This window comes from Equus przewalskii, chromosome 7 (genome assembly GCF_037783145.1).
Source record: "Equus przewalskii isolate Varuska chromosome 7, EquPr2, whole genome shotgun sequence".
NCBI lineage: Eukaryota > Metazoa > Chordata > Mammalia > Perissodactyla > Equidae > Equus > Equus przewalskii.
In genome coordinates, this window is record NC_091837.1 from 22,063,575 (window position 1) to 22,091,373 (window position 27,799).

Below are 27,799 nucleotides of genomic sequence, written 5' to 3' on the forward strand. Positions count from 1 at the left end.
CGGGTTTCCGGCCGAGGCGGGGCCGGGACGCCAGGAGGACCCGCTCTCCCGGGGAAGTGCCCCTTGCCCCTGCTGGGAGGAGGGACACAAGACGAGCCGCCCAGGGGAACCCTGGAGTCCCGACTGAGGAACGCAGGGCGCCCAGGCCTCAGGGCCCAACTGAGCAGGTATCCAGCTGTGGCCTCTGGACCTGCCCAGTCCCCAAGGGACCTGGGAGGGGGGCCGGAAGAGAGGGAGCTGGGGCACAGGGCTCCTGGGTCCAATTAGGCCTGACTCAGCGAGTGACCCCAGCTGAGTCACTTCCCCTGGGCAGCCTGCCCGCCTCAGTTTCCTCAGGGAGGGTGGGAGCTGGGAACAGGGTCTGCTGGGAACCAGCCGCTCGGGTTGCACCTCTGCACTCTACGGCAGGCTTCTCTGTCTGCCAGATGGAAGTGGCTCCCTGCCCCGCCCAGCTGAGGATGCTGGCACCCGGGCCCTGGGGACCGTTCTCCCAGGAAACCTGGCAATTAAGTGCCAGCCCGCTTTGGGCATTAATAGCATAGCTCAAACTTACTGAGCGCTGACTGCATGCCAGGCCCCGTGCATACCTCCTCTCAAAACAACCCTATCCTGTAGTCATTAGTACTCCCATGTCAGATGAGGAGAACCATAGCTCAGAGAGGTTACGGGACAAGCCCAGGGTCACACAGCCATAGCAATTACAGCCAACACAGTTCGAGTCCCTACTCTGTGCCAGGCCCATGCCCTTTGCATACGAGCTCACATACAGACATATACCCTGGGGAAGTGGGGACTCTTGGCCCCTACTGGCCAAGTGAGGCCCAGAGAGATCAGGTAACTTGCCTAAGGCCTCACAGCTAGAAGCTGACAGAACCCAGATTTGGCCCCAAAGCCCATGCTGCTACCAGGGAAAAGAGAGAGCTTAACAGGAAAGGCCTCTTCTTGTAATAACAACAACAACAATAATAATACCTATTATTAATTGAGTGCCAGGCCCAGCTTTATGTGCTCCGTCTCCCCGCTCGGAGTGGGCAGCACTGGGACTGGCCACTGGGAGGTCCCTCCGAGTGCCCCCAGCCCCACCCCGTCTTCCCTCGGGGAGGCTCCATTCAGGAGGCGGAGGGTGTCCTGAGGTGGCCCAGCTGGACCCAGACGTCCACGGGCCCCCACAGGCTGAACCGCCGTATCTGGAGAGGTTCCAGAGGATCTGACGGGGGTTAGGAAGTCCTGTTTATCGGAGAAAGATCAAGCCCAGGGTGCAGAGGGGTGGGGGTGGGGGTGGAAAATCAGAAGGAAACAAGCAGAGCTGACATCCGTGTCGAACCAGATAATGCCCATCTCCTCACTGCTCCTCATCACTCCTCCTGACCAAGCCGTTCTAAACACTGTGACTTCACTCTTTACGGTTCCAACGACCTTACGACACAGGTACTGTTATCACACCCACTTGACAGATGAGGAAACTGAGGCTGGCGTGGTCAGGCAAGGCCGCATGGCCAGGAAGCACCATCACCTCCTCCTGCCTGGGTCTTCAGAATTCCTCTCCCAGACTCGGGACCCCGAGAGCTGCAGGTGCAGGAGGCACTCCAGGGAAGCTGAGGAACGACATTCCACGACACTGACCACGACGCTAACGGTGGTGACGATAAAATCACCCCCCACACCTGTACGTGGACCTTTCTCTGCCAGGCAGCAGGTGCTTTTCACACACTGACTTATTAAATCCCTACCACGAACTTGTTATTACCCCATTTCGCATAGCGGGAAACTGAGGTCCGTTAAGTGTCACTTGCCCATGACCTCAGCTGGAAAGAGACAGAGGGAGAATGGAAGTCTCCAGACCCTCCTCTGCTGAGCCCCCTGAAGGTCCTCAGACCCCAGCAGCGGATACCGCCGGCTGACGCCGTGGCCCGCGGGGACTCACGAAGTTCTAGGAATGCTCACCCTTTGGCTCAGAAGGATTTCCCCTCCCATAGAGGGGGTTGTGGGAAAGGCTCAGAAAAACCGTATTAAAAACCCTTCCAACTTCCCCAATGGGCCCTGGCCTCTCATCTGCTGACCCCAGCCGCCCAGGCGGCCTCGCCTGCTCTCCCCCCATCAGGGCTGAGTCTCTGGCCCCCGCAGGCCCCGGGGAGCCTCCAGCGCCGTTTCCGCTCTGGCAGCCAGGTCAGTGATGGGAAATCCAGACACAACTCGCGCCCACAACCCTGGAGACCCATGCGCCCACCGCCCTGGCAGGGGCCCCGGGCTGGGCTGTAAATGGGGAGGCAGGATGGGCTGGCTGTCCCAGCTGCGCCTGGCAGCTGGCAGGGGTCAGGGGATGCTTATGCCCCAGGCAAGGGGGGTGTAGGTCAGATCTCGGCCCCTCCTGCCCCAAAGCTGGACCTTGGCCCTGCAGACCCGGCCTTGCCAGGCCCTCTGCTCCAAAGCCCCCACCCGCAGCCCGATTTCACTTCCTCCCACTCAGTCAGGCCTGGCCATGCCTCTCCCTGGAGGCCCCCAGCTGCAGGCAATGACCTCCTCACCTACATCATCGTGCCCGGGAATGGGGAAGAGAAACAGGAGAATGAGGAAACTAAAGAAAAAAAAGAAGCGGGACAAGCAGGCAGGCAGGACCCCTCCCCAGTTCCTCAAATGCAGTCCCCACCGCCCCAAAAGCCCCCATGGCCAGAGGGAGGGCACGGAGGGGATTTCTGCACCAGACACTAAGGGCCTCTCAAATACCCTCCCAGCTGGCCCCTGACCTAGAGCGCCAACACACCCCCAGCCTGTTTTTGGTGGGAGGGTTTTCCCGTGGCCCAGGTCAGGGGTGTGAGGGTACCCGCCAAAGAGACCTGAGCTCTGGGATCCCTAACCTCTGGGAACCCCCAAATTCAGTGGCATGGGGCCGCTTGGCCAGGCTCACCTCGGTGATGCAGAAAGTGGGGAGAGGGGCTTCTGGAATCGGGGACTCCCTCTTAGCCACATGGCCTGGGGCAGTAGGGAGGGGCCGCACCAAAGGGCTCTTCCATCTCGCAGCCTCAGTTTCACTACTTTCACTTTCAAGGTACCGAGCGGTGACCCCCCCCCGACCCCTCCCACCAGACACAAGTCGAGGGGGATGCTGCCTCGACAGGCGGGGCCGCTTTAAGGGGTGGCCTGGGGGTAGGAGCCGCAGCCTCTGCGGGCGCCTCCCCCACCGCCTGGCTCCCCACTCCATCCCAGCACGTGTGTGGGTGGGGTGTCGGCCGGGAGGGTGTCGCAGGAGCCGGGGAAGGGTCCCCCCGAGCGCCCCCACCTGAGTAAGCGGCAGGACAGCGTTTCAGGCGGGGGTGAGCGCGCAGACCCGGGAAGGACCGAGCCCTCCGGCCCCGGGGGAGGGCAGCGCCGGGGAGGCCGCCTTACCTGAGACACGGGGGGTCCGGGCCCGGCCGGCCCATGGCGTCGCGCGCCTCCGGCCCCCCGAAACCCCGAGGGGGCGGGTGGGCCCCCGCCCGGGAGCGTTCTCTCCGCGCGCCGGCTCCTGGCTCGCGGCTCTATCGAGCGGGGCTCAGGCAGGAAACCCGGGCTCGGAAAATGGCCAGCGCCTCATCATTTCCGCCGCCAGCGCTTGACAGTTGCGGGAGGATGCGCCCCGGGCCGCCGCCGGGGAAACTTTGCTGCCGCCGCCGTCGCCACCGCGGGCCGCGACAGTCCGGGCGGGCGGCCGGGCGGAGGCGGCGGCCGAGCCCATGCGGCCCCGCGCCGTTATGTAAAGAGGAACCGGCTGCGCTCGCCGAGCCCCGGGGGGCGGGGGGGGGGGGGGGGCGGTCCGGCGGGGCGGGGCCCAGGGGCGAGGCCGCGCGAGGCCACGCCCACCTCCGCGAGCCGGCCGGGGCCGGAGGGGCAGGTCCCGGGGGCGGGGCCGGGCCTTGCCACGCCCACCGCCACTGCACCTCCGGGGCTGACCGGGTCCTGGGGTCTCCAACGCGCGCCGGGGAGGGGCGGGGCCTGGACGAACCACGCCCACAGCTCGCCCACCCGATTTTGCACCGCGCAGCCTAAAGAAGGGAATGAACTGCCGGGGGGGCGGGCCACCCGGTGCCTCCGGCTGCGGGGGCGGGGCCCCAGGAAAGGCGGGGCCGGGGCGGGGCCGGGCCGAGCCGCCTGGCCTCGAGGGGGCGCGCCCCGCCGACTCCCTCCCGCCGGGCCTTATCTGCGCGCGCCGGACCTGTCCGTGCAACAGCGACCGCAGCTTTCATCACCCGGGGCAGGATCCCCGCCCCGCCCGGCCCCGGCTACCCGCGGCGCCGCTGCGCCGACCCGCCGCGGCCCCAGCCCCCCACTCGGGTTCCGTCCCCACCCTCGTGTCTGTGCCCCCCGTGTAGACCGCCCTCCATCGAGCCGCCCGTCCCCCGCGCCGGGAGTGCCCCTTTCTCCGGGAAGCCCTCCCAGACCGCGGACGCCCATGCGCTCCGGGCCTCCCTGTCTGGGGGCCACTTTCATTTTCTCTCCGGGCCTGATGTGGCGTGAGGTTGACAGCGGGGTCCCCGCGAGTCTGGGGTGGTGCACACGCTCAGCCAGCCCGGGTGTCGGGGAGAGAGGAATGTCTGTTCCCTCCCTCCCACAACAGGAAACGGGTCGCCCACGCCCCCAGCCCGCAGGGGCCGGGTCACCCCTTTCCAGACAGCGCGCCCCTCCATTCCGCTGCCTCCCCGTCTTCCTAGATGTGGGCATATGACGTGACTTCTCCATACCTCGATTTCCCCACCGAGGAAATGGAAATAATAAGAGTACCCGCTCCACTGGGGGGCGTGAGGACGAAATGAGTTCATGCGTGAAGGCAGGCGGCCTGCGGCTTGGCCCAAGAGAAAACGCTTTCTGTGAGTGTTGGTTACACCGTCAGGCCCGAGTCCTGCCCTCGGAGCTACAGGAAGGGGTTCCCCAGAAGGTGGGGATTTCCAGACCCCAGCAGAAGGGGGAAGGAGGCTGGTCGGCTGCAGGGTCCTTGGTGTCCAATAACCTTGAAAGAGCTGGCCACAAACCGTGTGCTTTCCACAGATAAGTGTTAAGTACCTACTGTGTGCTGGGCACTGTTCTAGATGCTGGGGACACAGCAGTGAACCAGACAGACGAATCTCCCCGCCCTCCCGGAGCTGACACTCTGGGGAGGGGACACGGAGCACAGATAAATAAATGGGATAATGTGTCATGAAGGTGGACAAAGAGTTAAGGGATGGAGAGCCGGAAGGGGCCGTCAGACTGGAGGCTCGGTGACAGCGACCCTGAGGAGCTAACATCTGAGCTGAGACCACCCCTCCCCCCACCCCAGGGCATGAAGAATCCAGGCGTGACGAGGTCTGAGGGAAAGGTGCTCCAGGCCAAAGGAACAGCCAGTGCAGGGGTCCGGAGGTGAGAAACTCCGTGTGTTCGAGGAACGTTGGGAAGGCAGTGGTGATAGATGGGAAGAGCCCAAGTCAGAAAGGCGGGCCTGTCCCATGGAGACTTGAAGGTCCTGGTGGCGAGCTTGAGAATTCCCTTGAGGGCAATAGGGAGCCATGGAGGGTTTTGAGCAGAAGGACCTGTTGACCTTTGGATTTGAGCTGCAAAGCCTGCAGGAGGCGACCCAGCATCCGAGGGTGTGGGACGAGGGGAGGGGGAAGGTATCAGGAGGCGTAAACTGATCGCCCCACATTATTGTCTCTCTATTCCACTTCGGGAGACTGAGGCCCAGAGAGAGCAGTAAGTTGCCTGCAGTCACACAGCTGTCAGGTGGTACCAAGAGAGCAGCCGGGTACACAGCAGTTGTCAAATGGTTGCTGAAGTCTGCCAGCCACAAGCACTTTCCCTCTCGCTGCCAGACAGCAGTTCTGCTGACTTAAATGGAGACTTGTGGTTCTTCCCCTTTTTAATCACAGTGCAAGGCTTCTCTCTCGCCAGATTTCTCTGAGGCCCGAAGCGGTTTCCTTTCTCGCTGAATTTCTTCTCGCCGCGCGTCCCCTCCAGCGTCCAGTTTCTCGTTTCAGCGCTCTCCGCGATGGAGACGTCGCACCTTCGTTTCTGTTTTCCTTAGAAAGGCGAGAGGTTTCCGAGGAGCCCCTGCCGCCGCCTTGCCCTAGATTCGAGCCTCGCAGCTCAGCCCGCGGTCGCATCTCTGCGGCTCCTCCCCCTTCACAGGCCGCCGGGCGAGCAAGAGGTTTAGGCCGATTGCCCCGAAACGGGCAGCGCCGGCGCCCAGCAGGTCCCCCCGCGGGGACAGACGCTGACCCCGAGGGCACCTGCTGCCTGCCCGGTTCCGGCCCAGGCTCTCCGGATTAATAGCAGCAACGAAACAATAGTCAACGACCATATCGACAGGTACTGCTTAATACTGTTAATAGTGACATTAACAGTTAACACTAATAACAAAACAAAAGTTAACCAGTACAGGATGCCAACACAAGGACTGATAACAATAAATATAAAAACATAACAATAAACAAGTCTAATTAATAGTAAAAATAGTTACTGTTACAGGATTAATAGCGAATATTAGATAAGAATAGGATATTAGTAGTAACAATAAATATGATAACACCTAACAAGTCTAGGATAAATGGTAATAATAGGAGCTAATGGTTACAAGATTAAGCATAATAAATATAAAATAACAACAGGTTAGTAATAAGATTAACAATAAATGTAATATAATAGTTAGGACTAACAGCACTTAATAGTTACAGGACAAGTAATAATAAATATAAAAATAACAATAGGCGAGAATAGGATTAAGAGTAATAGATACGATACTATCATTAAACAGCTAATGATGTAGGATTAGCAATAACGTGGTGAGCAGTCTTTGAGCCTTGCTGCGGGCCAGGCATTGCTCCACACCAGTTCCGACAAGTGGAACTTCCTCTGATGATGGAAATGTTCTGTCTGCCCTGTGCAATATGGTCCCCACTTGCCACATGAGCCTCTTGAGCGCTTGAAACGTGGCCAATGTCACTGAGGAACTGAATTTTAACTTTACTTAATGTTAATGAAGTAACGTGTAAAGAGCCACACGTAGCCCGCGGCTCCTGGGCCGGACGGCGCAGCTCTGACATCTTCCATGCGTTAGTTCATTCGACTCTCGCGGCCGCCCGGGGTAGGCGCTATTGTTGATATTACTATCCCCATCGTGTGGTGAGGAAACCGAGCCCTGAAAAGTGGAGTCATTAGCCCTGATCAGGATCTCTCAAAGACACCCTTCAAGCACAGGACGCCATTGTCAGAGGGGCCCCTAATTAAGAACCAAGGCTCTGGGGTCACCCAGATGGCTTTAGAAGTCTGTGTTCTGCATCTTCTTAGCTGTATGATCACTTGGACTCTCTAGGCCTCAGTTTCCTCATTTGTAAGATGGGGACAGTCACAGGGCTGACCTCACTGGCATGGGGAGAATTTGATGAGAAAACTCACGTTAAGGGCTTGGGAGGCTGGACAGCACTTCCGAATAGCATGTGCTCAATAAAGAGTGTTGATTAGGGGCCAGCCTGTGGCCTAGCGGTTAAGTCCGCACGCTCTGCTTGGCGGCAGAGTTCACTGGTTTGGATCCTGGGCACAGACCGACATCATGCTGTGCAGGTGTCCCACATACAAAATAGAGGAAGATTGGCACAGATGTCAGCTCAGGGTCAATCTTCTTCACCAAAAAAAAAAAAAAGAGAGAGAGAGAGTGTTGATTACAATCTATACAGGCATGCACCACATGACAGTGCTTCAGCCACCGGACTGCATATATGATGGTGGTCCCCGGACTGCATATATGATGGTGGTCCCACAAGATTAGTACCACATATTCTAGGTGTGTAGTAGGCTATACCATCTAGGTTCGTGTGAGCACACTCTTTGATGTTTGCACAATGACAAAATTGCCTAACAACACATTTCTCAGGATGTGTCCCTGTTGTTAATCGAGGCACGACTGTAAGTGGATGTGAGTCGTACATCCCTCAGGGGTGGCTGTGGAGCATGCTGGTCACAGAGACTTGCCCTGTGGGAGACAGACCCTCACGCCCATTGTACAGATGGGGACCCTGAGGCTGGAGAGCAAAGACTCCTCCCAAGGTTACCAGCCGGTGCGTGGAGGCCTCGATGTCCACAGCTGTGGAGTGTGCTTCTGCAGACCCGTCCTCCCCCTGCTGGGAACACGGTCTGGGCCACAGGTGAGGAGCAGGCCTGAGCCCGGGGCTGCCCCCTGGCCGGGCAACGGCTGCGACACTGGACTGAATGTTTCCAGCCCCCCACAAATTCACGTTGAAATCCTTACCCCCAGGCGACGGTGTTAGGGGGGTGATTGGGGCAGGAGGCAGAGGCCGCGTGCATGGGATTAGTGCCCTTGTGAGAGAGACCCCAGAGGGCTCCCTCCAGCTCTGCCACGTGAGGTTACAGCTGGAAGGCACCGTCTGTGAACCAGAACGGGGGGCGCTCACCAGTCACCGAATCTGCCAGCGTCTCCATCTCAGCTTCCCAGTCTCCAGAACTGCAAGAAATAGACTGTGTTGTTTATAAACTACTCATAGCGGAATTTCTACGGTATTTTGTTATAGCAACCCGTGTGGACTGAGACAGAAAACTGGCACCCAGACGTGGGGTGCTGCTGTAGTCAACACGCATAACTGTGGAAGCGGCTTTGGAACTGGGTGCTGGGTAGAGGCTGGAGGAGTCTGGGGTGATTGCTGGAAAACGTCTGCACTGCCGGGACGGACCCCTACGGGCCATTCTGCGGAGGGCCCAGAGGGAAGAGGAGCGCTGCAGACGAAGCCGGTCCAGGACAAGGGGAGAGGCCCGAGGCGGTTCGCGGATCATTGGGGCTTCCCTCCCATCCCAGAATGCAAGGGTCTGGGTGGCAGGACGATTTCAAAGGAGGGGCCACCCCTGCTGGCTCTGCCCGGGTGGGTCCCGGTCAGCGCCCCCTGTGGCTCCAGCAAGCCCCCAGCGGCGTGGGCTGTGCTCCAAAGCTGTGCGGGCATGGCTGCCTCCACCTAGATTTCGCAGCAGCTGCCAGCTCACAACCCAGGCAAGGGGCCACGTTGAGGGCAGGGTCACCAGGGAGAGTCCCCACCAGGGCGGTGCCCAGCAAAGCCAGGGGGCGGACAGAACCTTGGGGGCCCAATCGCTGCCCAGCAGAGCTTCAAAGGCAGGAACGCCACCCCAATGTGTCCAGAAGGCAGAACCCCACACCCCAGGGGCTCTGGAAAGCGGGACTCAGCCCCAGCATGCCTGGAGGGCAGAGCATCTGGCCAGAGAGGATTATTCTAGAGCCTGAAGGCTTTGGACTCCTCAGGACCTGCCACTCCTTTCTTCTTTTCCACCTCTGTCCTATGCCCGTCCTCTCGCGGTTGCATTCTGGAAGCGCACGTTTGATTTCACAGCTGGAGAGGAATCTGCCGCAGAATGGTGGCACCTTGAGTCTCACTCATGACTGACTTAGAGAAGGCTTTGGGCATTAGACTTCTGCGTTGATGCCGGAAGGAACTAAGACTTTTGAGGCTCTTGGGATGGAACGCATTTTGCATGTGTGAACTTTGGGGGGCCAAGGGCGGAATGCAATGGACTGAATGTTTACGTCCCCCCAAAATGGACTAAGACCGCTGGTGCTGGAGGTTTCCAGGCCTGGGTTTTCATCCCAGTGCTGCTGTGTGAGACTCCACATCCTAAACCTCAGTGGCCGCAGTCTGTAAAATGGGCGTGACAGTAGCAGGGTGAAGGGAAGTGAGACTGTGCAGGCCGTCTGCTCCCGAGCAGGCACTCAGGGAACGTCCTGCATGCTCACTCTATCAAGTGACCCCTGGAACACACTGGGCTCCTCACCACTCCTCAAAACCACCTCCGACTCCTGCCTCAGAGCCTTTGCACGGCTGTTCCCTCTGCCCAGGATGCCCTTCCAACTGATGTTCCCATCCCTCGCTTCCCTCACTTCCTGGAGGCCCCCTCCCCCTCCCCTGGCTGCTGTCACTCTCCTCTCTAACCCTCCTCCTTCCACCACGTCTGAGAACGCTCCAGCAGCTTTATGGAGAAGCCCCACGTGGTGGGGGACGGAGGCCTCCTGCTGACGGCCAGCAAGGAACAGAGTCCTCTGGGCAACAGCCCCAGATGAGCCACCTTTGAAGTGGCTCCTCCAGCCCCAGTCCAGCCTTCAGATGACAGGAGCCCAGCCCATGTCTGGCTACAACCTCAGGAAAGAGCCTGCACCGGAAACGCCCGGCTACACAGCTCCCAGATTCCCGGGACCATATGAAATAATAAATGCTGTTTTAAGCCACTAAGTTGCAGAGCAATTTATGACATAGCACATAACGAATACAGAGCTCAAGACAGCTCTGGGGGTGTCCAGTCAGCCCCTTCCCCGCCCATCGGGGCCCAGCGGAGGCTGGCAGGGTCAGGAAGGGGAGTCCTGGCCAGAAGGAATTCTGTCAGCGGCCCTTCCTCTTTCCGCCGGATTCCCGGGCGGGTCCAGGGGCGAGCAGGTGCCGGGCCGCTCCGTCCAGCTTCCTCCCCGCGCCCGGTTCCCCTTTCCACCCTCCCAGCGACTTCCACTCCGAAACCCGCCCCAGGCCGCCTCAGGAAAGCAGGCAGCGCTTTACAATCTGGACTCCATCTCCGGAAGTCTGCACGGGAGCCGAGACCTCCCGGGGAGCAGGACACCCCCTCCCATCCCTGCCGTGAGGGCTCTGCCAGGAACGACCCCACTTTTCGGAAGAGGAATCGGAGGCCACGTGCCCAGAGTCACATGGCTGCTCAGCGACTGAAGCAGACTCCTGGACCCAAGACCTGTCCGATCGCAGAACACAGCTCTCAACGACTTACTACGCCCAAATAATAATAATAATAATAATGGGGTAATAACAGAATTAATCATTATTGGACATTATGTGCCAGGCGCTATTTTGAGGGCTTTGCATGGATTAATGATTTAGTCTTCCCAACAACTGTAGGAAGGAGAGAGTGTTGTTTCCCTCCCTTCGACAGAGGGGGAAACTGAGGCACGGAGAGAAGTGACCTGCCCCAGTCCCAAGGCTGGTAAGCGGCCCAGGACTCGGGGTCCAGAATTCCGACCTTGGCCCAAATCGCCCGCGGCGGCCGCGCGCCCCACGCCCACCCCCGGGGCCCCCAGCCCTGCCGCGCAAACGCGGACCGCCCCCTCTTCCGCGGGGGGATGTGGATTCGGAGGGGAAGTGACTCAGTGGCGTGCGGCCCCGCAGACAATTAGGCACTTCCAACCCGGGTAATTAAAGGCCCCGATGGCTCCGCAGAGACCGGACAACCTGGTTACCGCGGCCGCCCCGCGCGGCCCGGCTCCGCGGGGCCCGGTCCAGGCTGCGCGCCCGCGGGCGGTAACGCGGGGCTCGGGCGCCCCCTGGTGGCCCCGCGATGGCGGGCGGCGGAGGCTCGCGCGAAGCCTCGGCCCCTCCTCCCGGAGCCCCCCTGGATGCCCCACCCCGGTTCCAGGTCTGGGGCCTCCGATCCACCGTCAAACGGCCACCAAGGTCGACAACACGGATTTGGGACATGGTTTAATGCCCGGCTTCTTCCTCTGGTGCTGGGTCACCCTGGGCAAGTGACTTGGGCTCTCTGAGCCTCAGTTTCTTCGTCCGTAAAATGGGGATAAGGGATGGCTCGACCTCCTAGGATTGTGGTGAAAATTAAGTCAAATGATTCGTGTTGAGGTCTCTGCCACACAGTCAGTGCTCCTCAAATGCCTATTATTTATTTCCAAGGCACGAATGTGATTATGGGCCATGTCTCTCCCCTGCTCTGAACCTTCCGTGGCTGTGTGACCTTCTGAGCAAAACTCATACCGGCAGCCTGACATTCCAAGCCCTTCCCAGCCACATCCCTGTCGACCTCACCTCCTGAAAATACCCACCAAATGCCCTCCGCTCCAGTCACACCAGACTTCTTTCCGTCCCTTGTTTCATGTTTCCAGACCCGTGTCCTGTTCTCACTGCCTGGCATTCTGATTCCCTTTCCTCCGCTTGGCAAACTCCTATACATCCTTCAAAAACACCTGAACTGTGCCCTTTACCTGAGGTCTACTTGGGTTCCCTGGGGGCGTTGCCTCCTCTGTATCAAGCGTCCGAGGGACAGAGGGCTCATCCCTAATGTTGCAATTACTCATGCATTCAGCTGCGTACCCCCAGACTCTGAGCTCCTGCAGGGTGGGGCTGCAGTTCCGCTCATCTTTGAACCTGGGCTCATGGCAGGAACCCGGCACACATTATAACGGTGCTCAAGACGTTGTGTTGAGACAAAATGAAATGGTAGGTCCTTGGTGATTGTTGGTGGATGGTGACTCTAACGCACAGGCTCACGATGGGAGCCTTGGTTCCGGCGCCTCCCCGCTGGTTCGACCTCTCTGCGAAAATGGGGATGAACCAAGTGCCTCCCTCAAAAAGCACTGCTGAAGGGGGGCTGGCCCCGTGGCTGAGCGGTTAAGTTCGCGCGCTCCGCTGCAGGCGGCCCAGTGTTTTGTTAGTTCGAATCCTGGGCGCGGACATGGCACTGCTCATCAGACCACGCTGAGGCGGCGTCCCACATGCCACAACTAGAAGAATCCACAACGAAGAATACACAGCTATGTACTGGGGGGACTTTGGGGAGAAAAAGGAAAAAAAAATAAAAAAATAAAATCTTTAAAAAAAGCACTGCTGAAGGGTCCATGAGACTGTGTGTGCAAAGCACTTAGCACGGGACACTCGATCAGTGACGCGGGTTATTGTCAGCTTCCTTTACGCTGAGGGGCAGGCGACCGAGCACCGCTCACACTCCCCTCCCAGCTACGTTAAAAGAAGCATCGAATGTCAGCTAAGGTATAAACCCCCCAAAATTGCAAACAGTGCTCAAACGGATACTTGCGCACGAACGCTCACAGCAGCAGCCACAATGGGCGAGATGTGGGAACGGCCCAAACGCCCGTCAGCGGACAAGTGCACAGACGGCAGCTGGCCATCCTCAGCCACGCAAACCAATGGAGGACGCGCGGCGTCGAAGGGAAGGACGCCTGCTCCACGTGGATGAACTCGAAATGTGGCGCTCAGTGAAAGCCGACGCAGAAGGCCGCACGTGTATGAGACCAGCGACGTGGAACATCCAGAACAGGCAAGTCCGCAGAGACAAAGTGGATGGTGGGTGCCCGGGCTGGGAGAGGGGGGCACGGGAGTGACAGCTACTGGGTGTGGGGTTTCCTTTCCGGTGATGAAAACGTTTTAGAAGTAGATGGAGGTGGTGGCACAGCATTGTGAATGTCCCACGTGCCACTGAAATGGACTTTACAATGGAAATGTGAATGTCACCTCAATCAAAAAACGTGACAACAAAAGTGTTAGCTCACGGGGCAGGATTTGGAGGGCGTCGGGGCTGCGCCCACTCTATTCCTCCCGTCCCCCCCGCAGGCTGGTCTCGACCCCCAAAATGGGCTGCAGGAGGCTGGGAAGCTGGTCTCCCTGCCCGCACCTGGCAGAGCCCAGGGATGGTCCCACAGAGCATGTGACGTGAGTGTGGGCCACTCCTCGCCTGCAGAACGGCCGGGCGGCTCTGAGATCCGTCGCCACCCTGAGCCCCTCGCCAGCACCGGGTGACTGAGCACGGCTCCGGGGTGAGCCGTGGGCGCAGGCGGCACAGGAAGATGCCGCCGGGCCAGCAGGTCATCTCCGAGAGGAGGACCCTGACCTGCACAGAGAGGGGCAGAAACTGGCTGGAGGGGCGGGGAAATGCAGCCGCGGCAGGAGGAAGCTTGAGGGGAAGGGGGCCGCAGGGTCCTTTGCGGGGCTGTGAGGGCTGACAGGGCCCTGAATTACCCAGACTGAACAGGAGTGTCTGCAGAGCCTCAGGCCGCTGAGTCACTTCCCTTCAGCTACCTGGGGCCGGGCTGGGTGTACTTCAGGCGAATGGTCAGACTCTGCTTATTCCTGGGCCCAGAGAAGGACGCTGGGGCTAGCTGCCTGGGTGTGCTCTGCCTCATATGCTGGCTGTGTGACCCTGGGCAAGTTACTTTACCTCTCTGAGGCAGTAGGAGTCACAGGGCCAAGGATAGAGGAGGAGAGGAGAGAGGGAAGTACGAGGCAATACTCTTAGATGCAGAAGCAGGAAGCTGAGGGCGGAGGGGTGTGTGGAGAGCAGCAAGCCCCACATTTCCATCTTCCCCCAGCTGGGCTCCCCTCACTGCTGAAATGGGTTCCCATGAGCGTGGCTGCTGGACTTCCCTTGTTATGCTAACAGCACCTGACTTTCTATGAAATCTCGGTTCAACATGTTCCCTGGGGACGGCCTTCTCGTCCCCACCCCAATGATTGGTTCAAAGACAGGCAGGTGAAGCCACATGGCCGGTGAGAATCAACTCCAGGCTTGGGCAGAAGAGTCCAATAAGAAAATGTTTCATTCCACTCCTCTTGGAGCTGGGAGAACATAATCTCAGAGCTTCTGGGGGCCATGTGGCCTGAGAATGAATCCACTCAGAGCCATGCAAAACCTGACAGAGAGAAACTGAGTCCTGATGATATGGGCTTTGCACCTAGATGCAGCCATACCTGAAAGCAGTTACCCTTAGATTTCTCAGCCATGTGAGTCAGTCAATCTCTCTGTGGCTGAAGCCTGTTTGTGTGCAGCTTTTAGCCACTTGGCAACTGAGAGACTCCTGCCACAGAACACCAGTGGGTCCTCCCAGTTGCCATATCATGCGAAGGTGCCTCATGGGCCTCTCATACCTGAAACAGGAGACGAGGGTATGGTCCTGGGGTTGGAAGTTGGGAAAGCCAGGAGTTGGGCAGGCTGAGAGGAGCTGGGGCCCCATGGGGGCAGGAGGACACTCTGCCCAGCAGGCTGGGATTTTTGAGCCTCCACTACGTGCTGGGCCCTGTCCCATGCACTGGGGATACAATGGCGAAGACGACAGACACTGTCTCTGTTCTCGTGCCGGGAAACAGATTGTCGGCGAGCGAACCCTTAAATAAACAGACAGTGACAAGTTAGCGAGGGCCTCGAAGCTCACTGAACCCTCCAACAACCCTTGTCATCTCCCTTTTCCAGATGAGGAAACTGAGGCTCAGAGAGGTGAAGTGACTTGCCCCAGGTCACATAGCTACTCAGATTCCAAGCCGGGATTTGAACCCAGGTCTGGCACCAAAACTTTTTAGTTTTTATTAACAGTTTTAATTTAAAAATTTTACATTAGAAATTTTCCCCAAGGGCCTTATATTTTGATTTTCTTTACCCCCAAACAGCATCTTTCCCAGATAATGACTTAGTTATTTTAAAACTTTTTTATTGCTCAAAGATGTTTGAAGTGCCAGCCAAAACTTGTGAGCAGAAAGTAGTAACACGGAACAGTTACTGAGCACTTACTCTATGCTAGTGTCGTTCTGAGGACTTTGTGTCATTACCTAACGGGCAGCAAGGTGTAGAATCCAGACCGCCTGGGTTCAAATCCACTTCCTTGCGGTTTGAGTTCAGGTTAGCCATGTCATCTCGGTTTCTTTTCTGTAAAATGGGGATGGCAAAATCGTTCCTACTTCTCAGCGTTGTCGTGAGAAGCAAACCCCACAGCACGTGCTCAGTAAGCAGGACTATTCTTCTTGAAGTCCCTCATGCACCTATGAGATGGGGGGGGGGGGTGTTCCTTCTTCTGTTTCACAGATGAGGAAACCAAGGCACAGAGAGGTGAGTGACTTCCCAAAGGTCACACAGCTTGAGAATGGCAGAGTGGGGATGGGAACCATGCTGCACATTAAGTGATTTCCAGCTCGCAGCGTGGTCCCACGCTGATTTGTGAGTCTGGGCTTCACGGGAAATGCGAGACCTCCCCCTGCACTCTGTAGTCCGGGCTGTGGCTCAGGGGCCACGCCGGCCAGCACTCCCTTCAGGTCCCGACCTGGCACAGCAGGAAGGAAAACACATTCCACCTAACACGCACAGCAGAGGCAGCCATGCTAGCGCTCCGGTCGGGGCTCGGCTGGGGTCAGGGGAAGGGGCTGTGAGTTTGTGGGGTTTGCTAGGACGGTACCGGGAGGGGTTTCTTCGGACTTGAAGTGGAGGTGGCTAGGTGGTTAGGAACATGGGGGGGTATCCAACAGGCTTGGGTGGCAGCCCCAGCTCTGCCCTTTTCCTGTGTGACCATGGGCATGTTACTCACCCTCTCTGAGCCTCGGCTGGAGAGTTCAATATGATGGTCTGGGTCAAAGGAACTCGGCCCTGTGCCGGCGTGCAGTACGTCCTGGTTATTAATAAGGAGCAGGTGAAACTCCGAGGCAGTTTAAATCGCTCCTGGGGGGAAAGCAGTCAGGAATTCGGGGGTCTGCAGGCGGCAGAGGAGAGGGTTTGGGGACTGGGCATGAGACGCCCCATAGCTGATGATGGGGACGAGGAGAGGAGTCAGCAATGCCACCTTTCAAGGCGGGCTCTCCCATCCTCCTCGGGATGCTCTGGAGGGAGCCGGCAAGACCCTCCTGGTCCCACGCCTTCAGCAAAGTTCGCTCGCCCAGGCCCGGGCCTCAGCTGGTGGAGCGCAGGTACCAAGGGAGGACCCTCGAAGTTGGGACCCGGGTCCCTCCCCGCATGGGGCCTGGCCAGCGCACTGTGGTGGAGGACAATTTCAGTTCCTTCCCGGGGCTGGTGGCCTCTGCCCACTGCTGGGGTGGGGCAGCCACCGCGGAAGGAAGCTTGGCCTGGGACCCCAGTGGTGCTGGTGGCCGAGCGAAGAGGGCGGGTCCGAGGACAGGGCTGGGTGCAAGATGGCAGGTCCTGTGGGCACCTTCCTGGGAAGACTGTCCCTACGATGTGTCGGGCACTGAAGACGCGGCAGAGAACAAAGCAGACAAGACTCCCTGCGCTCAGGGCCCCGCCTGCTCACAGGGGGGAGACTGGTGTCATGGGCTGGGCAGTCCCCAAACCAGGTACGCTGCCACCAAATGGCTTCTGGTTTTTCTCCAACTTCATGTGGCTTCTTATCTCCTTAGCAAGTTCCTCCTCATCTCCCCAGCCTTCTGAGAAAAGCCCACAGGCCTCCTGGGTCTCATCTCTCCTCCCCTCTTGCTGCCTCTGCTCCAGCCACACTGGCCTCCTTGATACGTTTCTTGCCTCTGAGCCTTTGCATTTGCTGTTCCCTCTGCCAGGAATGCTCTTCCCTCTGGATAGCTGCACAGCTTGTGCCCTTATTTCCTTCAGGTCTTTACCCCAAAGCACCTTCTCTGGGAGGTCTCCCCCGGCCCCTCCCCGCTAAAACGGCAGGCCCGCCGTCCTCATTCACAGCACACGTGCTCGTCCCTGCGGTGGTTCCGGACCCCAAACTTCGGCTCGTGTACTGTAGATGTTGCTTCCTTTGTTTACCCCGGGAAGCGAGGGCGGGAGCTTGTCTGTCATTTTTTTTTTTTTTTTAACCATTTATTGAGGTGAAATTCACATGACATAAAATCAACCACTTTAAAGGCCACCATTCAGTGGCACTTACGACTTCACAATGCTGTGCACCCACCACCTCTATCAGGTTCCAAACATCTCCATCACCCCAAAGGAAGACCCCATACCCATTTTTTTAAACCCTACGCCCATTAAGTGGCCACTTCCCGTCCTCCCTCCCCCTAGGCCCTGGCAACCACCAAAATTCTTTCTGTCTTTCTGGACTTATCTATTCTGGCCAATTCACATAATTGGACTCTCACAACACATGGCCTTTGGTGACTGGCTTCTTTCACGCAGCATAATGTTTTCGAGGATCATCACATTTTAGTGGGCATTGCCACTTCAGTCCTTTTTAGGGCTGAGTAATATTCCACTGTCCGGATGCACCACATTCTGTTTATCTTCCCACCCACTGGTGGACACTTGGGCTGCTTCCACATGCTGGCTAGTGTGAGTAGCGCTGCTGTGGACACGCATCCCTGCCTGTCTTTGCCGTGTGTACCCCGCGCCTGGGACACAGAAGTGCTTCCCTAAGTGTTGGCTGAAAGACTGACTGCCTGGAGGAAACAAAGGCATTCGACCCAGTGGGGTGGGGCTGGGGCTCATATGCCTCCTGGAAGAGACAATGGCTGAGCGAGGGCTTGAAGGAGGAGTCCTGGAAGGGGCACCAGCACATGCAAAGGCCCAGAGCACGGTGCATTTGGGGAACAGAGGCGTGGCAGGAGGCTGCAGTTGAGGGAGTGGGGCTAGGAAACCACGTGTGGGGAGGCTGGAGGGGCGGGCAGGGGCCAGGACAAGTAGGGCCTTGCCACTCCCGGGTGGGAGTCTGGACTTGCCCCTGAGGCAACAGGGAGCCACAGAAAGGCTCTGAACAAGAGAGTGCCGTGACTCGCGTTGACTCCAGTTTTACTAGGATCCCGCGGTGGAGAATGGACTCGGGGGTGCAGGGGCAGAGTGGCAGAAGGGAGACCTGAGGGAAGGCTATGCAGCCGACTGGGCGAGAGACGACGGTGGCCTGGGGCAGGGAAGTGGTGGCAGAGATGGAGAAGTGACGGGCTCGAGACTGGTTTGGAGGGAACACCATCAGGACTGGTAACGGCAGCCGCGACCCAGTTCTGGTTCTCAAATTCCCCTTCCCAGTCCTTCTGAACACTGTTCCTTTTCCAGCCCGCTCCAGGCGCCAGCCACAAAGACGCTCCGCTGGTCACAGCAGCCAAGGCTGGAAACAACCTAACATCCGTCAGCGATGAAAGGACAAAGGAGGCGGCATGTCCACACGGCGGGACAGGATTCAGCCACAAAGGAACGGGGTACGACACGCGCTGGAACAGGGCCGGACCCTGAAAACGTGATGCTCCGTGAACAGAGCCAGACTCCAGAGGCCATGTGCTGTGTGATTCCACGCATGGAAACATCCAGAACACGTGAACCCCTGGAGACAGGGAGCAGACAGGTGGTGGCCGGGGCTGGGGGAGGGGACGGGGAGCGAAGCTGACGGGGACAGGCTCTTACTTTGGGGTGATGGAAACGTTCTCGAATTCAACTGAGGCGGTAGCTGCACTACCTTGTGAACGGACTAAATGCCACCGATTGTCCACTTGCTTTTACTTTTGCTGGTGTCTTTTCAAATTTGGAAGCTGTATCTTTTTTTTTAAATCTATTTTCAGCTTTATTGAGGTGTAATGGATGAACAAAATTGTAACATATTTCCAGTATCCACGTGACGATGGGATACGCGTCTGCAGTGTGAAAGGGTTCCTCCCCTCTAGTTAATTCACACGTTCATCATTCTATACAGATTTGTTTTGGGGAGAATATCGAAGTTCTGCTGCCTTTGCAAATTTCAATTATATAATTCAGTGTTACCAACACGTCTTCCTGTTATACGTTATGTTCACTTTAAAATGATTTTTTAATGTGAATTTCACCTCAATTAAAAAATAAATAATAAGGAATAATAATTTTTAAAAGATGCCAGGGCCTTGCTCCGATTTCTGCCTTTTTCACCCAGGTCAAATCTCAACTCTAGCATGAGGGGCTCTGAGAGCCAAGACTCACAGACCTCTGGGAAGTTTTACCCACACCAAAGCCCAAATGCCCTTGTGCCTGGCATTTTCCTCAACTGGCAAGCATCTAGATTCGGGGGAAATCCCAGCTCGCCTTTCCTGGCTGAGGAGTTATGGCAGCATCAGGTATAGCTGGATCCGGGAGCTCAGCAGATATCAGATATCACCAGGTACCTGTCTCTCTCCACGTCGTGGCTGTGGCCCCGCTTTCCTCTGCGCTGGCTTCACTATCAGGCAGGCTCTAGAATTCAACTGCTTCTCTCCACCTCCACCGCCTCTGCTTTGCTCTTAGCTACCATCATCTTTTGCCTGGACTAACTGCAATACCTTCCTCCCTGGTCTCCTGGGGCCTCTACCCTTGCTCCCTGCAGTCCATCCTCCCCACAGCAGCCAGGGACCGTGCTGAACCTAAGACAGATCACATCCCTTCTCTACTCAAAACCCTCCCATGGCTCCCCATTCTTCTCAGAGTAAAAGCAAATCTTTCCCATGATGCACAAGGCCCTAAGCAACCTGGCTTTGCCGATACTCTCTGACCTCATTTCCTACTATTCTTCCACTTGCTCACTCGGTCCCAGCTCCGCTGGCTTCCTCTCTGTTGTTCAAACATGCTTGGGATGGGCCCACCTCAGGGCCTTTGCACTTACCATTCTCTCTGCCTGGGACACCCTACCCCCAGAGACCTACAGGGCTCCCTTCTCCCTTCCTTTAGGTCTCTGCACCTCAGAAAGGCTTTCCCTGACCACTGTGTCTAAAATCTACCCCACTGCCATAGCTGAGTCTTCCTAACAGGAATCACTTCCAGAACTTATTTGTTTGTTCACTGACTCAGGAACCGTGCCTGGAACAGTGTCGGCACACAGTAGGTGCTTAGTGAGAGGCTGTAGAATGAATATATGATCCTGGTCGGTCCTGTTTCTCTGCTGCCTTCAAGCCAGGACTGGACAGTGATGGAGGCCTGGAGGGCGGCGGGGAGGAAGCAGGAAGAGCAGGTCCAGGGAGGTGGGGCTGTGTTCTTCTAAGCAGAATAAAGAACAGCAATTCCTATTTGTCGAGAGCACCTACTGTCTGCCGTGAACTTCATATCCGGCGACTGTCTGTATTAACAGATGAGGAAACCGGCCCAGAGAAGTGAAGTGACTTCTCTAAGGCCCCACAGTGACAGACGGCTCAGTGGGACTTGAACCCAAGCCTGCCCAACTCCAGAGCTTTCCCGCCTCACCTGGAGCTGGGGGGGGGGGGGGTCGCCAGGCATCCTGTACATCTAGTACGGTCCTCTACTGACTTCGTCAGAACGCCCGGAATGTCCTGCATTCAGCTTTTTCCAAGAAACCACAAATTTTCAGCAGAGTTATATTTCAAATGTAGCTGGGTGTTAAATTTGCTAAATCCGCCAGCCCTACGCAAGGAGGAGCTGCGACTCCAGGCCCAGGGCTTCAGCGAGCACCCCCGCCCAGGACCCCGATGTTTTTCCGGGCGAATCCGCCGCCTGTCCTTACTTAGGCCTTGGAAGCGCGTGGAGCCTCGAAACCGAATCCTCTTTCCTGGAATAGGGCACTGGGGATTCCTGAGCCGGTCGCGGCCCCTTTAAGAGTGGTTTCGGGGGCGGGCCCAAGGGGGGCGTGGCGAATCCGGGGGCGGGCCGGGCCGGGGCCCCGGCCAATCCGGGGGCGGACCGAGCGCGGGGGCGGGCCCGGCGCGGGCGGGCCGGGAAGGGTTAAAGGGGCGCGCCCGCGGGCGGTGGACCGTCCGGCTGCCCCCGCCTCCTTCCGTCCGAGCCCTGCTCTCCCGCGGCTGCGCCGGCCCGGCCGCCCCGGAGACAAAGCAGCGCCGCCGCGGTCGCCGCCCCCGAGCGGGTCCCGGGCCATGGCCGGGCCGCCCCCCGGCCCCGCTCCTCCCGTGCCGCCGCCGCCCTAGGCCGCGCCTCGAGGTAAGGCCGGCCCGGGGGACCTGCGGGGGGCGCGCGCCGGGCCGCGTGGGTGGGCCTCGGGGTCCCCGGCCGTCCGGAGGGCGCGGGGATCGGCCCTCGCGCGCCTCACTCCGGCGTGATTCCCCAACTCGGGACCCCCGCTGCCGGGCGGACGGGGCCGATGATCCCGGCCCCACAGGGGACCTCGGCCGCGGGGGACCCTGCGCACAGGCCGCCGTCGGCTCCCCCTGCGGTCGCTGACCCCCACGTGGGGCTCTGGCTGTCCTTTAGGGGACACCCCACACAAAGGGGCAGGGCAGCCGGGAGCGGGGCGAGACCCGGAGGACCAGCCTCTGCGGGGCCGCCTCCAGCCTGCGGGGGTCCCGGTCCCCGGCCCCTGCCCGGGCAGGCGGGGCGGGCGCGCTCGAGGGCTCGCGGCACGTGTCGCTCGGCCTGCACCTGCCACACCCCCTCTCCCCGAGGCCCACTGCTGGGGGACCCTGGTGGGAGCCGAATCCAAGGCCAGGACCTGCCGGTCCGGCTTCTTTCCTTGAAGTGAGCGCCACGGTGCCGTGCCTCCGTTTCCTGCAAGTGCTGGTTTCTGGGCCAGCTGTGTCCCTGGAGCCCTTAGACAGCGTCTTTGGGCGCGCTCACTCCCTGCGAAGCATCTTGCAAAAATGGCTCTCCAGGATTCACTTATTCCAGCCGCCCCGAGGGCCGGATGTTACCCTCACCTGATAGGGGCTGCGAGCCCGGACCGTGGTGCGGGCGTCCTGGGGCCTTCCCGTAGCTGCCAGTGGGTTTCCCTCATTTAGCCCACTGCACCCTCCCCAGCGCATCTGAGGCTCGGAAAGGTGAGGTGGTTTCCTCAAGGCCCCCAGCCCACCCTGGAGGAGGCGAGAACTTGGCCCCTTCAGCTTCCTGCCGGCTGCCGGCCGTTGAATCAGCGGACTCTGAACTTCTTGGAAAACAGCGTGAGTGCGGGGAGATAAGCGGGACCGGGTCCTCCCAGGGGCCCTGCTGCTTCCTGCCCCCCTTTCGTGCTGGGCTGGAGCTGGCGGGGCCATGGGTAGGACCGGGTGCCATGCCACCGGTGACGGGGGGCAGGCTGGCCCCGTTTGGGCAGCAGAGGGAGGAGGGCCGCCCAGCGTGAGGGGACCTCAAGATCAGCCCCTTTGGGCGGGGTGCCTAGAACATGCGACTCTGGGCAGAGCCTTGTGCCTTTGGGCAAGTTGCTTGACCTCTCTGTGTCTCAGTTTCTGCAGGTGAATGCAGGATGGGGCGCAGCCCCGTCTCGGGCTGTTGAGAGCTGTGGGACGATAACTCTGATTCGTTCCACAGGGCTGTGAGCGCCAACTACATGCCAAGCGCGGGAGTCCCCTGCCTCCTCAAGCAGGCAGAGATGACGCAGGTGAGTTTCGGTTGGGGTGCAGGAGAGGGGCGGGGGTCCCTGGACACAGGGCGGGTGGGGCCCGCCTCCCTGAGTTCCAACTGCAGGATGAGGAGCCAGCCGTGGGAAGATAGGGGAAGGGCATGCCAGGCAGAGGGAACAGCCCGGCCCAGGCCCCGAGGTGGGAGAATGCCCCGTGTGTATGAGGAACAGCAAGGGGGCCAGGGTGGCTGGAGCTGCGTGACAGCGGGGCCGAGAGGTGGGGGGGGGCCCTGGGAGGCTGCGGGGAACCGAGCCTGATCCTCAGCAATCGGGAGCCATGGGGGGTTTAGGGCGGAGGAGGCTGTGGTTGGGCTTCGTTGTAACAGGGTCCCTCAGTGGGGCCCGGCGAGGGGCCTGGGAGGGAGTTAGGATCTTGCCCTGGAGAACATGGCCTGGAAGGGGCGAGGACGCAGGCCGGGGACCAGTGGAGGGGCTCCGGAGCCGTCTGGGCAGCCATCACGGGGCCTGGAAGGGGAGGGCAGTGGGCAGAGAGGGCCTGCTGAGGGGGAAGAGGTCGGAGGGGGTCAGCTGGACGTGATGAGTGATCAGGGTTGGTGCAGGGGAACCAAGGGCCATCTGTTCAAAGCACTGAGGGCAGCACTTGGGGGCCAAGAAGAATGTCAACAGCTACCGCCGGGTGCCTGGTTCCGTGCTCAGTGTTTCCACATGGTCACTGTGCCATCATCACAGCAACCCTGACCTAGGCACTGCTGTGATCCTGTTTTACAGATGTGGAAACAGAGGCCCAGAGAGGCTTAAAGCTTGCCCAGGATCACACAGCCCTAACACTGCAGAGCTGACACTTGAGTCCAGAGAAGAGCAAGTCGAGACCACAGCTGGGCAGAGGCCGGCGAGGTGAGTGGTGGCCTGAGAGGCAGGAGGGAAATGGGGTGAGTAGGGTGGGTGGTTCCTGAGGGAAACGGGCCCAGATTCACCTGGGAGTTGTTGTGGGGGGGAGGGAATGCATGAGTCCCATTTTGCAGAGAGAGAAACTCAGGCTCAGAGAGGGGCAGCCCGTGTCTGAAGTCACACAGCTCGGGGAGGCAGAGCAGGGATTAAAGACCCTGAGCCTTCATGGGCTCTGGCCTTGTCCTGGCTGCTAGGTCAGGACAGGCTGATCTCTGTTACTAAATCATGGCTCATGTTGCCTCTTCCAGGAAGCCTTCCTTGACTGCCTAGGCAAGTGAGATGAGGGAGCAATCGCCCCCTCTGCCCTGGGTCAGGTTGCCTGGCTGGGCCCCCTGTGACCTGCCGCTCCCAGGAGAGCCACCACCCATACCTCATTCCTCCAAGGCCTGAGTAAGGCACCACGCAGGCTGGGAAAGAACATTAATTGAGCACCTGCTGCATTCTAGCTGCTTGACCTACTTTGCCTCTTGAGAAATGTAGCTACTGTCCTATGTAGAGTGGGGTTGTGAGGCAGGAGCACGAGGTGGGTCCTCAAAGTGGCCATGCAAAACCCCAGGGAAAGGTGTGGCCACATTGGACACCCTGTACCACCTCCTGACAAGTCCTGCCTGGCCAGTGTTGCCCTGGGCAAAGGAGGATAAAATCACGGGGCCAAGTGCATAGATTCCTCAGTGCTCTCCCCATCCCCTGCCTGTAAGTGTGGGCCCTGCCCTGGGCCCTTTATCTGGATTATTTCATAACAGTCTTTTTTGTCACTCTGAATGCATCCACCACCTCTCCCCTTCCTCACTTGGATCCAGCCTCACCAGCCTCCTGGCTGTCCCCCAACACCAGCAGCAGGTTCCCACCTCAGGGCCTTTGCACTTGCTGTTCCCTCTGCCTGGCATGTCCCAGGGGTTCCCTTCCTCACCTCCTGCAGGTCTCTGTTCAGATGTCACCTTCTCAGTACAGCCTTCTCGACCCCCCTGTTGAAATCAAACACTCCTCTTGTCCCAGCACTCCTGACCCCCTCCCTGTCAGACTTTCCACAGCACGTAAGACCATCTGGCAGATGTATTTCATCTGTTTGTTAACTGTCTGCTCCGTTCACCTGCACTGGCACGTGAGCACCACGGGGGCAGCGACCTCCCCATTTTCTTTACTGCTGTATTCCCAGTGCCTGGCATGCAGTAGGTGCTTAATAAATGTTTGATGAATGAAGGCCCTCCAATCCTCTGAAGTGGGGTCTGTTCACACCCACATTTCATGGGGGCCGTCAGAGCTGAGCTAGGAAATCAGCAGAGCTGGCGCCCGCTGGGGACCACCGAAGGGCAGCGGGTCTGGTCCCGGGGATGATGGAAACAGCTGCCTGGAATGAGGCCTGGCTTTGAACGTCAGCTGCGCCCAACGAGCTTGGTGGCCCTGGGCGAGTCTCTAACCTCTCTGTGCTGTCTCTCCATCTGTCACGTGCGGTCACGCCAGTCCCTGCCAGCTTGGCTTGGCCGCCAGATTAAGCGAGCTGAGATGCACGAAATGGGGGGCACGCAGTGGGTAGGGGTCCCCAGCAGTATTGGGGCGGGAGGCCAGCAGGAGGGGCAGGAGCCTGGCCTCTGGGGCCGGTCCCACGGGGCTTCCGGTCCTGGCTCTGCTTCTGCAGGGCCGCGTGCGTGAGCCTGGGCGGGCCCTGGAGCGCTTTGAGCCTCAGTTTCCCCCCCCACCGCCCGCGGAAGGGGGAGGGGCGCGGGCCCCGGGAGGCGCTGGGGCGGCGGGTGACCCTGGCTCCCCGCAGGCAGGCGGCCATGAAGCTCAACGAGCGCAGCCTGGCCTCGTACGCGACGAGCGGCGCGCCGGCCGACCGCGCGGGCTTCCTGTTCCAGCGCGCGGGCCGCGCCGCCGCCTACCTGCGCCGCTGGTTCGTGCTGCGCGGCAACATGCTCTTCTACTTCGAGGACGCGGCCAGCCGCGAGCCGGCGGGCGTCGTCATCCTGGAGGGCTGCACGGTGGAGCTGGTGGAGGCCGCCGAGGAGTTCGCCTTCGCCGTGCGCTTCGCGGGCGCCCGCGCGCGCGCCTACGAGCTGGCGGCCGAGAGCCAGGCGGCGCTGGAGGGCTGGGTGAAGGCGCTGTCGCGCGCCAGCTTCGACTACCTGCGCCTCGTCGTGCGCGAGCTCGAGCGCCAGCTGGCCGCCGTGCGCGGCCCCGCGCCCGCGCCCCCGGCCCGCGCGCTCCCGCCCGCCGCGCCCCCGCCCGGCCCCGCGCCCCGGGAGAACGGCCGCGCCGCCTGGAGCACCGCGGCCCCCACCGCGCCCGGCCCCGCGCCCCCGCCGCCGCCGCCCCGCCGCCGCGCCTCGGCCCCCAGCGCGCCCGCCGCCTTCGCGCGGCTGCACGAGAGCTACGGCCGCGAGGTGCGCGCCCTGCGGAGCCTCTGGCTGCGGGGCCGCGCCCAGCCCTGAGCGCGCCCCCGGAGACTGGGGGACGTGGGGGCCAGGCCGGCCTTGGGGGTCCCCGCGCGGCCTGGGTTCCGGGACTCCAGCTCTGAGAAGATGCTGGATGCTGATGTGGCTGCGGAAGCCGGGCCTTGGCGGCCACGTGTCTGGTTCCAAGAACCCAGGGCCTGGAGGAGCCTCCAGAAGCCGAGGGCTGCTTTCCAGGGAATCTGCCCAGGCTGGGCCCACCCACCCAGCAAAGGCCTGTTGCTGGCGACAAGCCCCGGCTGGGGTGGCTGGGTGCTGCTGAGGCTGTGTGGCCGCAAAGGCAGGTGCCCAGTGGGCCTGGGCCTCGCAGGGACAGGGGAGGGCTCCTCCACGGCGGCCTCCAGGCGCAGCAGGGCGGGTTTCCAGGCGTGTCCCGGGCCTGGAGTGGGGCAGGCGGGACTTTGCCCCGGGCTCTGGCAGCCCTGGAGGTGCTCAGGAGCCGCCCTCTGGCCCCGGGCCACGTCTGCCCTGGTGTGGCAGCCCTCGAGCTCGACACCACTGCATCCTTCACTCCTCCTACCCGGTTTGTCTGCGGGTGGGTGGGGGGGGCCCCTCTGGGAGCTGCCCCACCTCCTCCAGTCCCGGGCTGGGCAGCCTGGCCTGAGCTGACTTTCCAGCAGGTTCCGCTGGGGAGGAGGGGCCGAGAGCTGACTCGCTGCCCAGAAAGGGCTCAGGTACGGATCCCGGAGGACAAGGACACGGCTGAGAAGCCATGTTTGCCTTCCAGAACACTCTCCCTCCATCCAGCCCCTCTCTGAGCTCGTGCCCTTGGTCCCCCTCCGGCAATCCCGATGGGGGACCGGATCTCGACCGCTTCACTGTGCCCGCTCACCACGGTGGCCCTTCTCCGTCCAGGAGAGTCTCGGGGCTGGGACGCCCTGGCCCTCACGCTGGGTCATGTTTACAGTCCTCAGGGCCCCACACCGGGGCCCCCTGAGGACACCTCTGCCCCAACCTCTTTCCCCAGAGAGTCCCTCTCGGTGAGGGACAGACTCAGCCCCTTCCCGCTGCCTGGCGCCCGGCTCCGGGAGCAGGGGGCTGTCCGTGTGTCTGCCGGCACCAGCTGACTGCGGGCGCAGTTGACTGGGCTTCCTAACTTAATTTTTAATACTTTGGGTGGTTTTTTCCTAGCAACAACGCTTTGTGTTTTCAGTGCTTTTGTTTCTCGCTGGCTCTGGCCCTGGCTAGGGGTGGCACGGGGATAGGTGGCACTGCCCCAAGGGGAGGGCCCAGAGCCTCGGCTGGAGACAAAGGCACCTAGCCAGTCTCACCTGGTTCTTGGCCTTCTCCCTGCCAGCCTGGCTCTCCGGCAGCTGCCTCTAGGTTTGTCCACTTCCTCTCCCCCTTTCCCGAGGCCTGAGAGGGGGGAGGGCCACGCTTGGCTGGGGGCTCTGGGTCTGGGGGTCCCGGCGCCGAGTCCTGGCCACACCCAGCTGGTGGGGTGAGGCGTTGGCCCAGGCCTGGTGCAGGTTTACAAGCTCTAAAGGTACAATGCCCTGGTCTCCCTCGGGGGCTGGGTGGGGCTGCCCCCCCAAAGCACAAGATGGGGTCAGGCTGCCTCTGGAGTTGGGTTGGGGGAGGATATCAGGCAGCCTGCCCGGGGGGTTGTAAAAGCTAAAATAAAATAAACCGAAGTTTGTCAAATGATGGCTGGCGT

The 27,799-nt window shown here is 59.9% G+C and overlaps 2 protein-coding genes and 2 long non-coding RNA genes across 11 annotated transcripts in view; 2 read left to right on the forward strand and 2 right to left on the reverse strand.

Annotated features, from left to right (window-relative positions):
• The window catches only part of SH2B3 (SH2B adaptor protein 3), a 37,280-nt gene extending 33,761 nt beyond the window's left edge, over positions 1-3,519 (reverse strand). For both annotated transcript variants that reach the window (XM_070628954.1, XM_070628953.1), the window contains exon 1: positions 3,385-3,519. The gene's annotated coding sequence lies outside the window, so the exon portion shown is untranslated. The remainder of the gene's footprint in view (positions 1-3,384) is intronic.
• On the forward strand, positions 2,036-19,350 carry LOC139084736 (uncharacterized). The gene is made up of 2 exons (XR_011542410.1): positions 2,036-2,166; positions 18,544-19,350. It is a non-coding gene; the product is annotated as an uncharacterized lncRNA (long non-coding RNA).
• Positions 6,309-25,831, reverse strand: LOC103543714 (uncharacterized). 2 transcript variants are annotated; one of them, XR_011542408.1, is made up of 6 exons: positions 25,573-25,831; positions 16,112-16,242; positions 15,363-15,459; positions 14,688-14,924; positions 8,415-8,464; positions 6,309-7,624 (listed from the first exon to the last, which is right to left on the reverse strand). It is a non-coding gene; the product is annotated as an uncharacterized lncRNA (long non-coding RNA). The 2 variants fall into 2 exon arrangements; XR_011542409.1 differs by having other exon boundaries at positions 8,252-8,464; positions 25,573-25,719.
• Positions 21,190-27,786, forward strand: PHETA1 (PH domain containing endocytic trafficking adaptor 1). 6 transcript variants are annotated; one of them, XM_070628955.1, is made up of 5 exons: positions 21,190-21,372; positions 22,186-22,325; positions 22,693-22,762; positions 23,513-23,638; positions 25,465-27,786. In XM_070628955.1, the coding sequence occupies exon 5, from the start codon at positions 25,471-25,473 to the stop codon at positions 26,119-26,121; it is 651 nt and encodes a 216-aa protein (XP_070485056.1). In that variant the 5' UTR covers positions 21,190-21,372; positions 22,186-22,325; positions 22,693-22,762; positions 23,513-23,638; positions 25,465-25,470; the 3' UTR covers positions 26,122-27,786. The 6 variants fall into 6 exon arrangements, 5 of the variants coding, with proteins under 5 accessions (XP_070485056.1, XP_070485057.1, XP_070485058.1 ...); XM_070628956.1 differs by having other exon boundaries at positions 21,232-21,372; positions 22,167-22,325; XM_070628957.1 differs by lacking the exon at positions 22,186-22,325 and having other exon boundaries at positions 21,247-21,372.
• Positions 27,787-27,799: the final 13 nt, after the last annotated feature.

Coding starts and splice junctions, on each gene's coding strand:
- PHETA1 (XM_070628955.1), top strand. CDS start 25,471: ATGAAGCTCAACGAGCGCAGCCTGGCCTCGTACGCGACGAGCGGCGCG.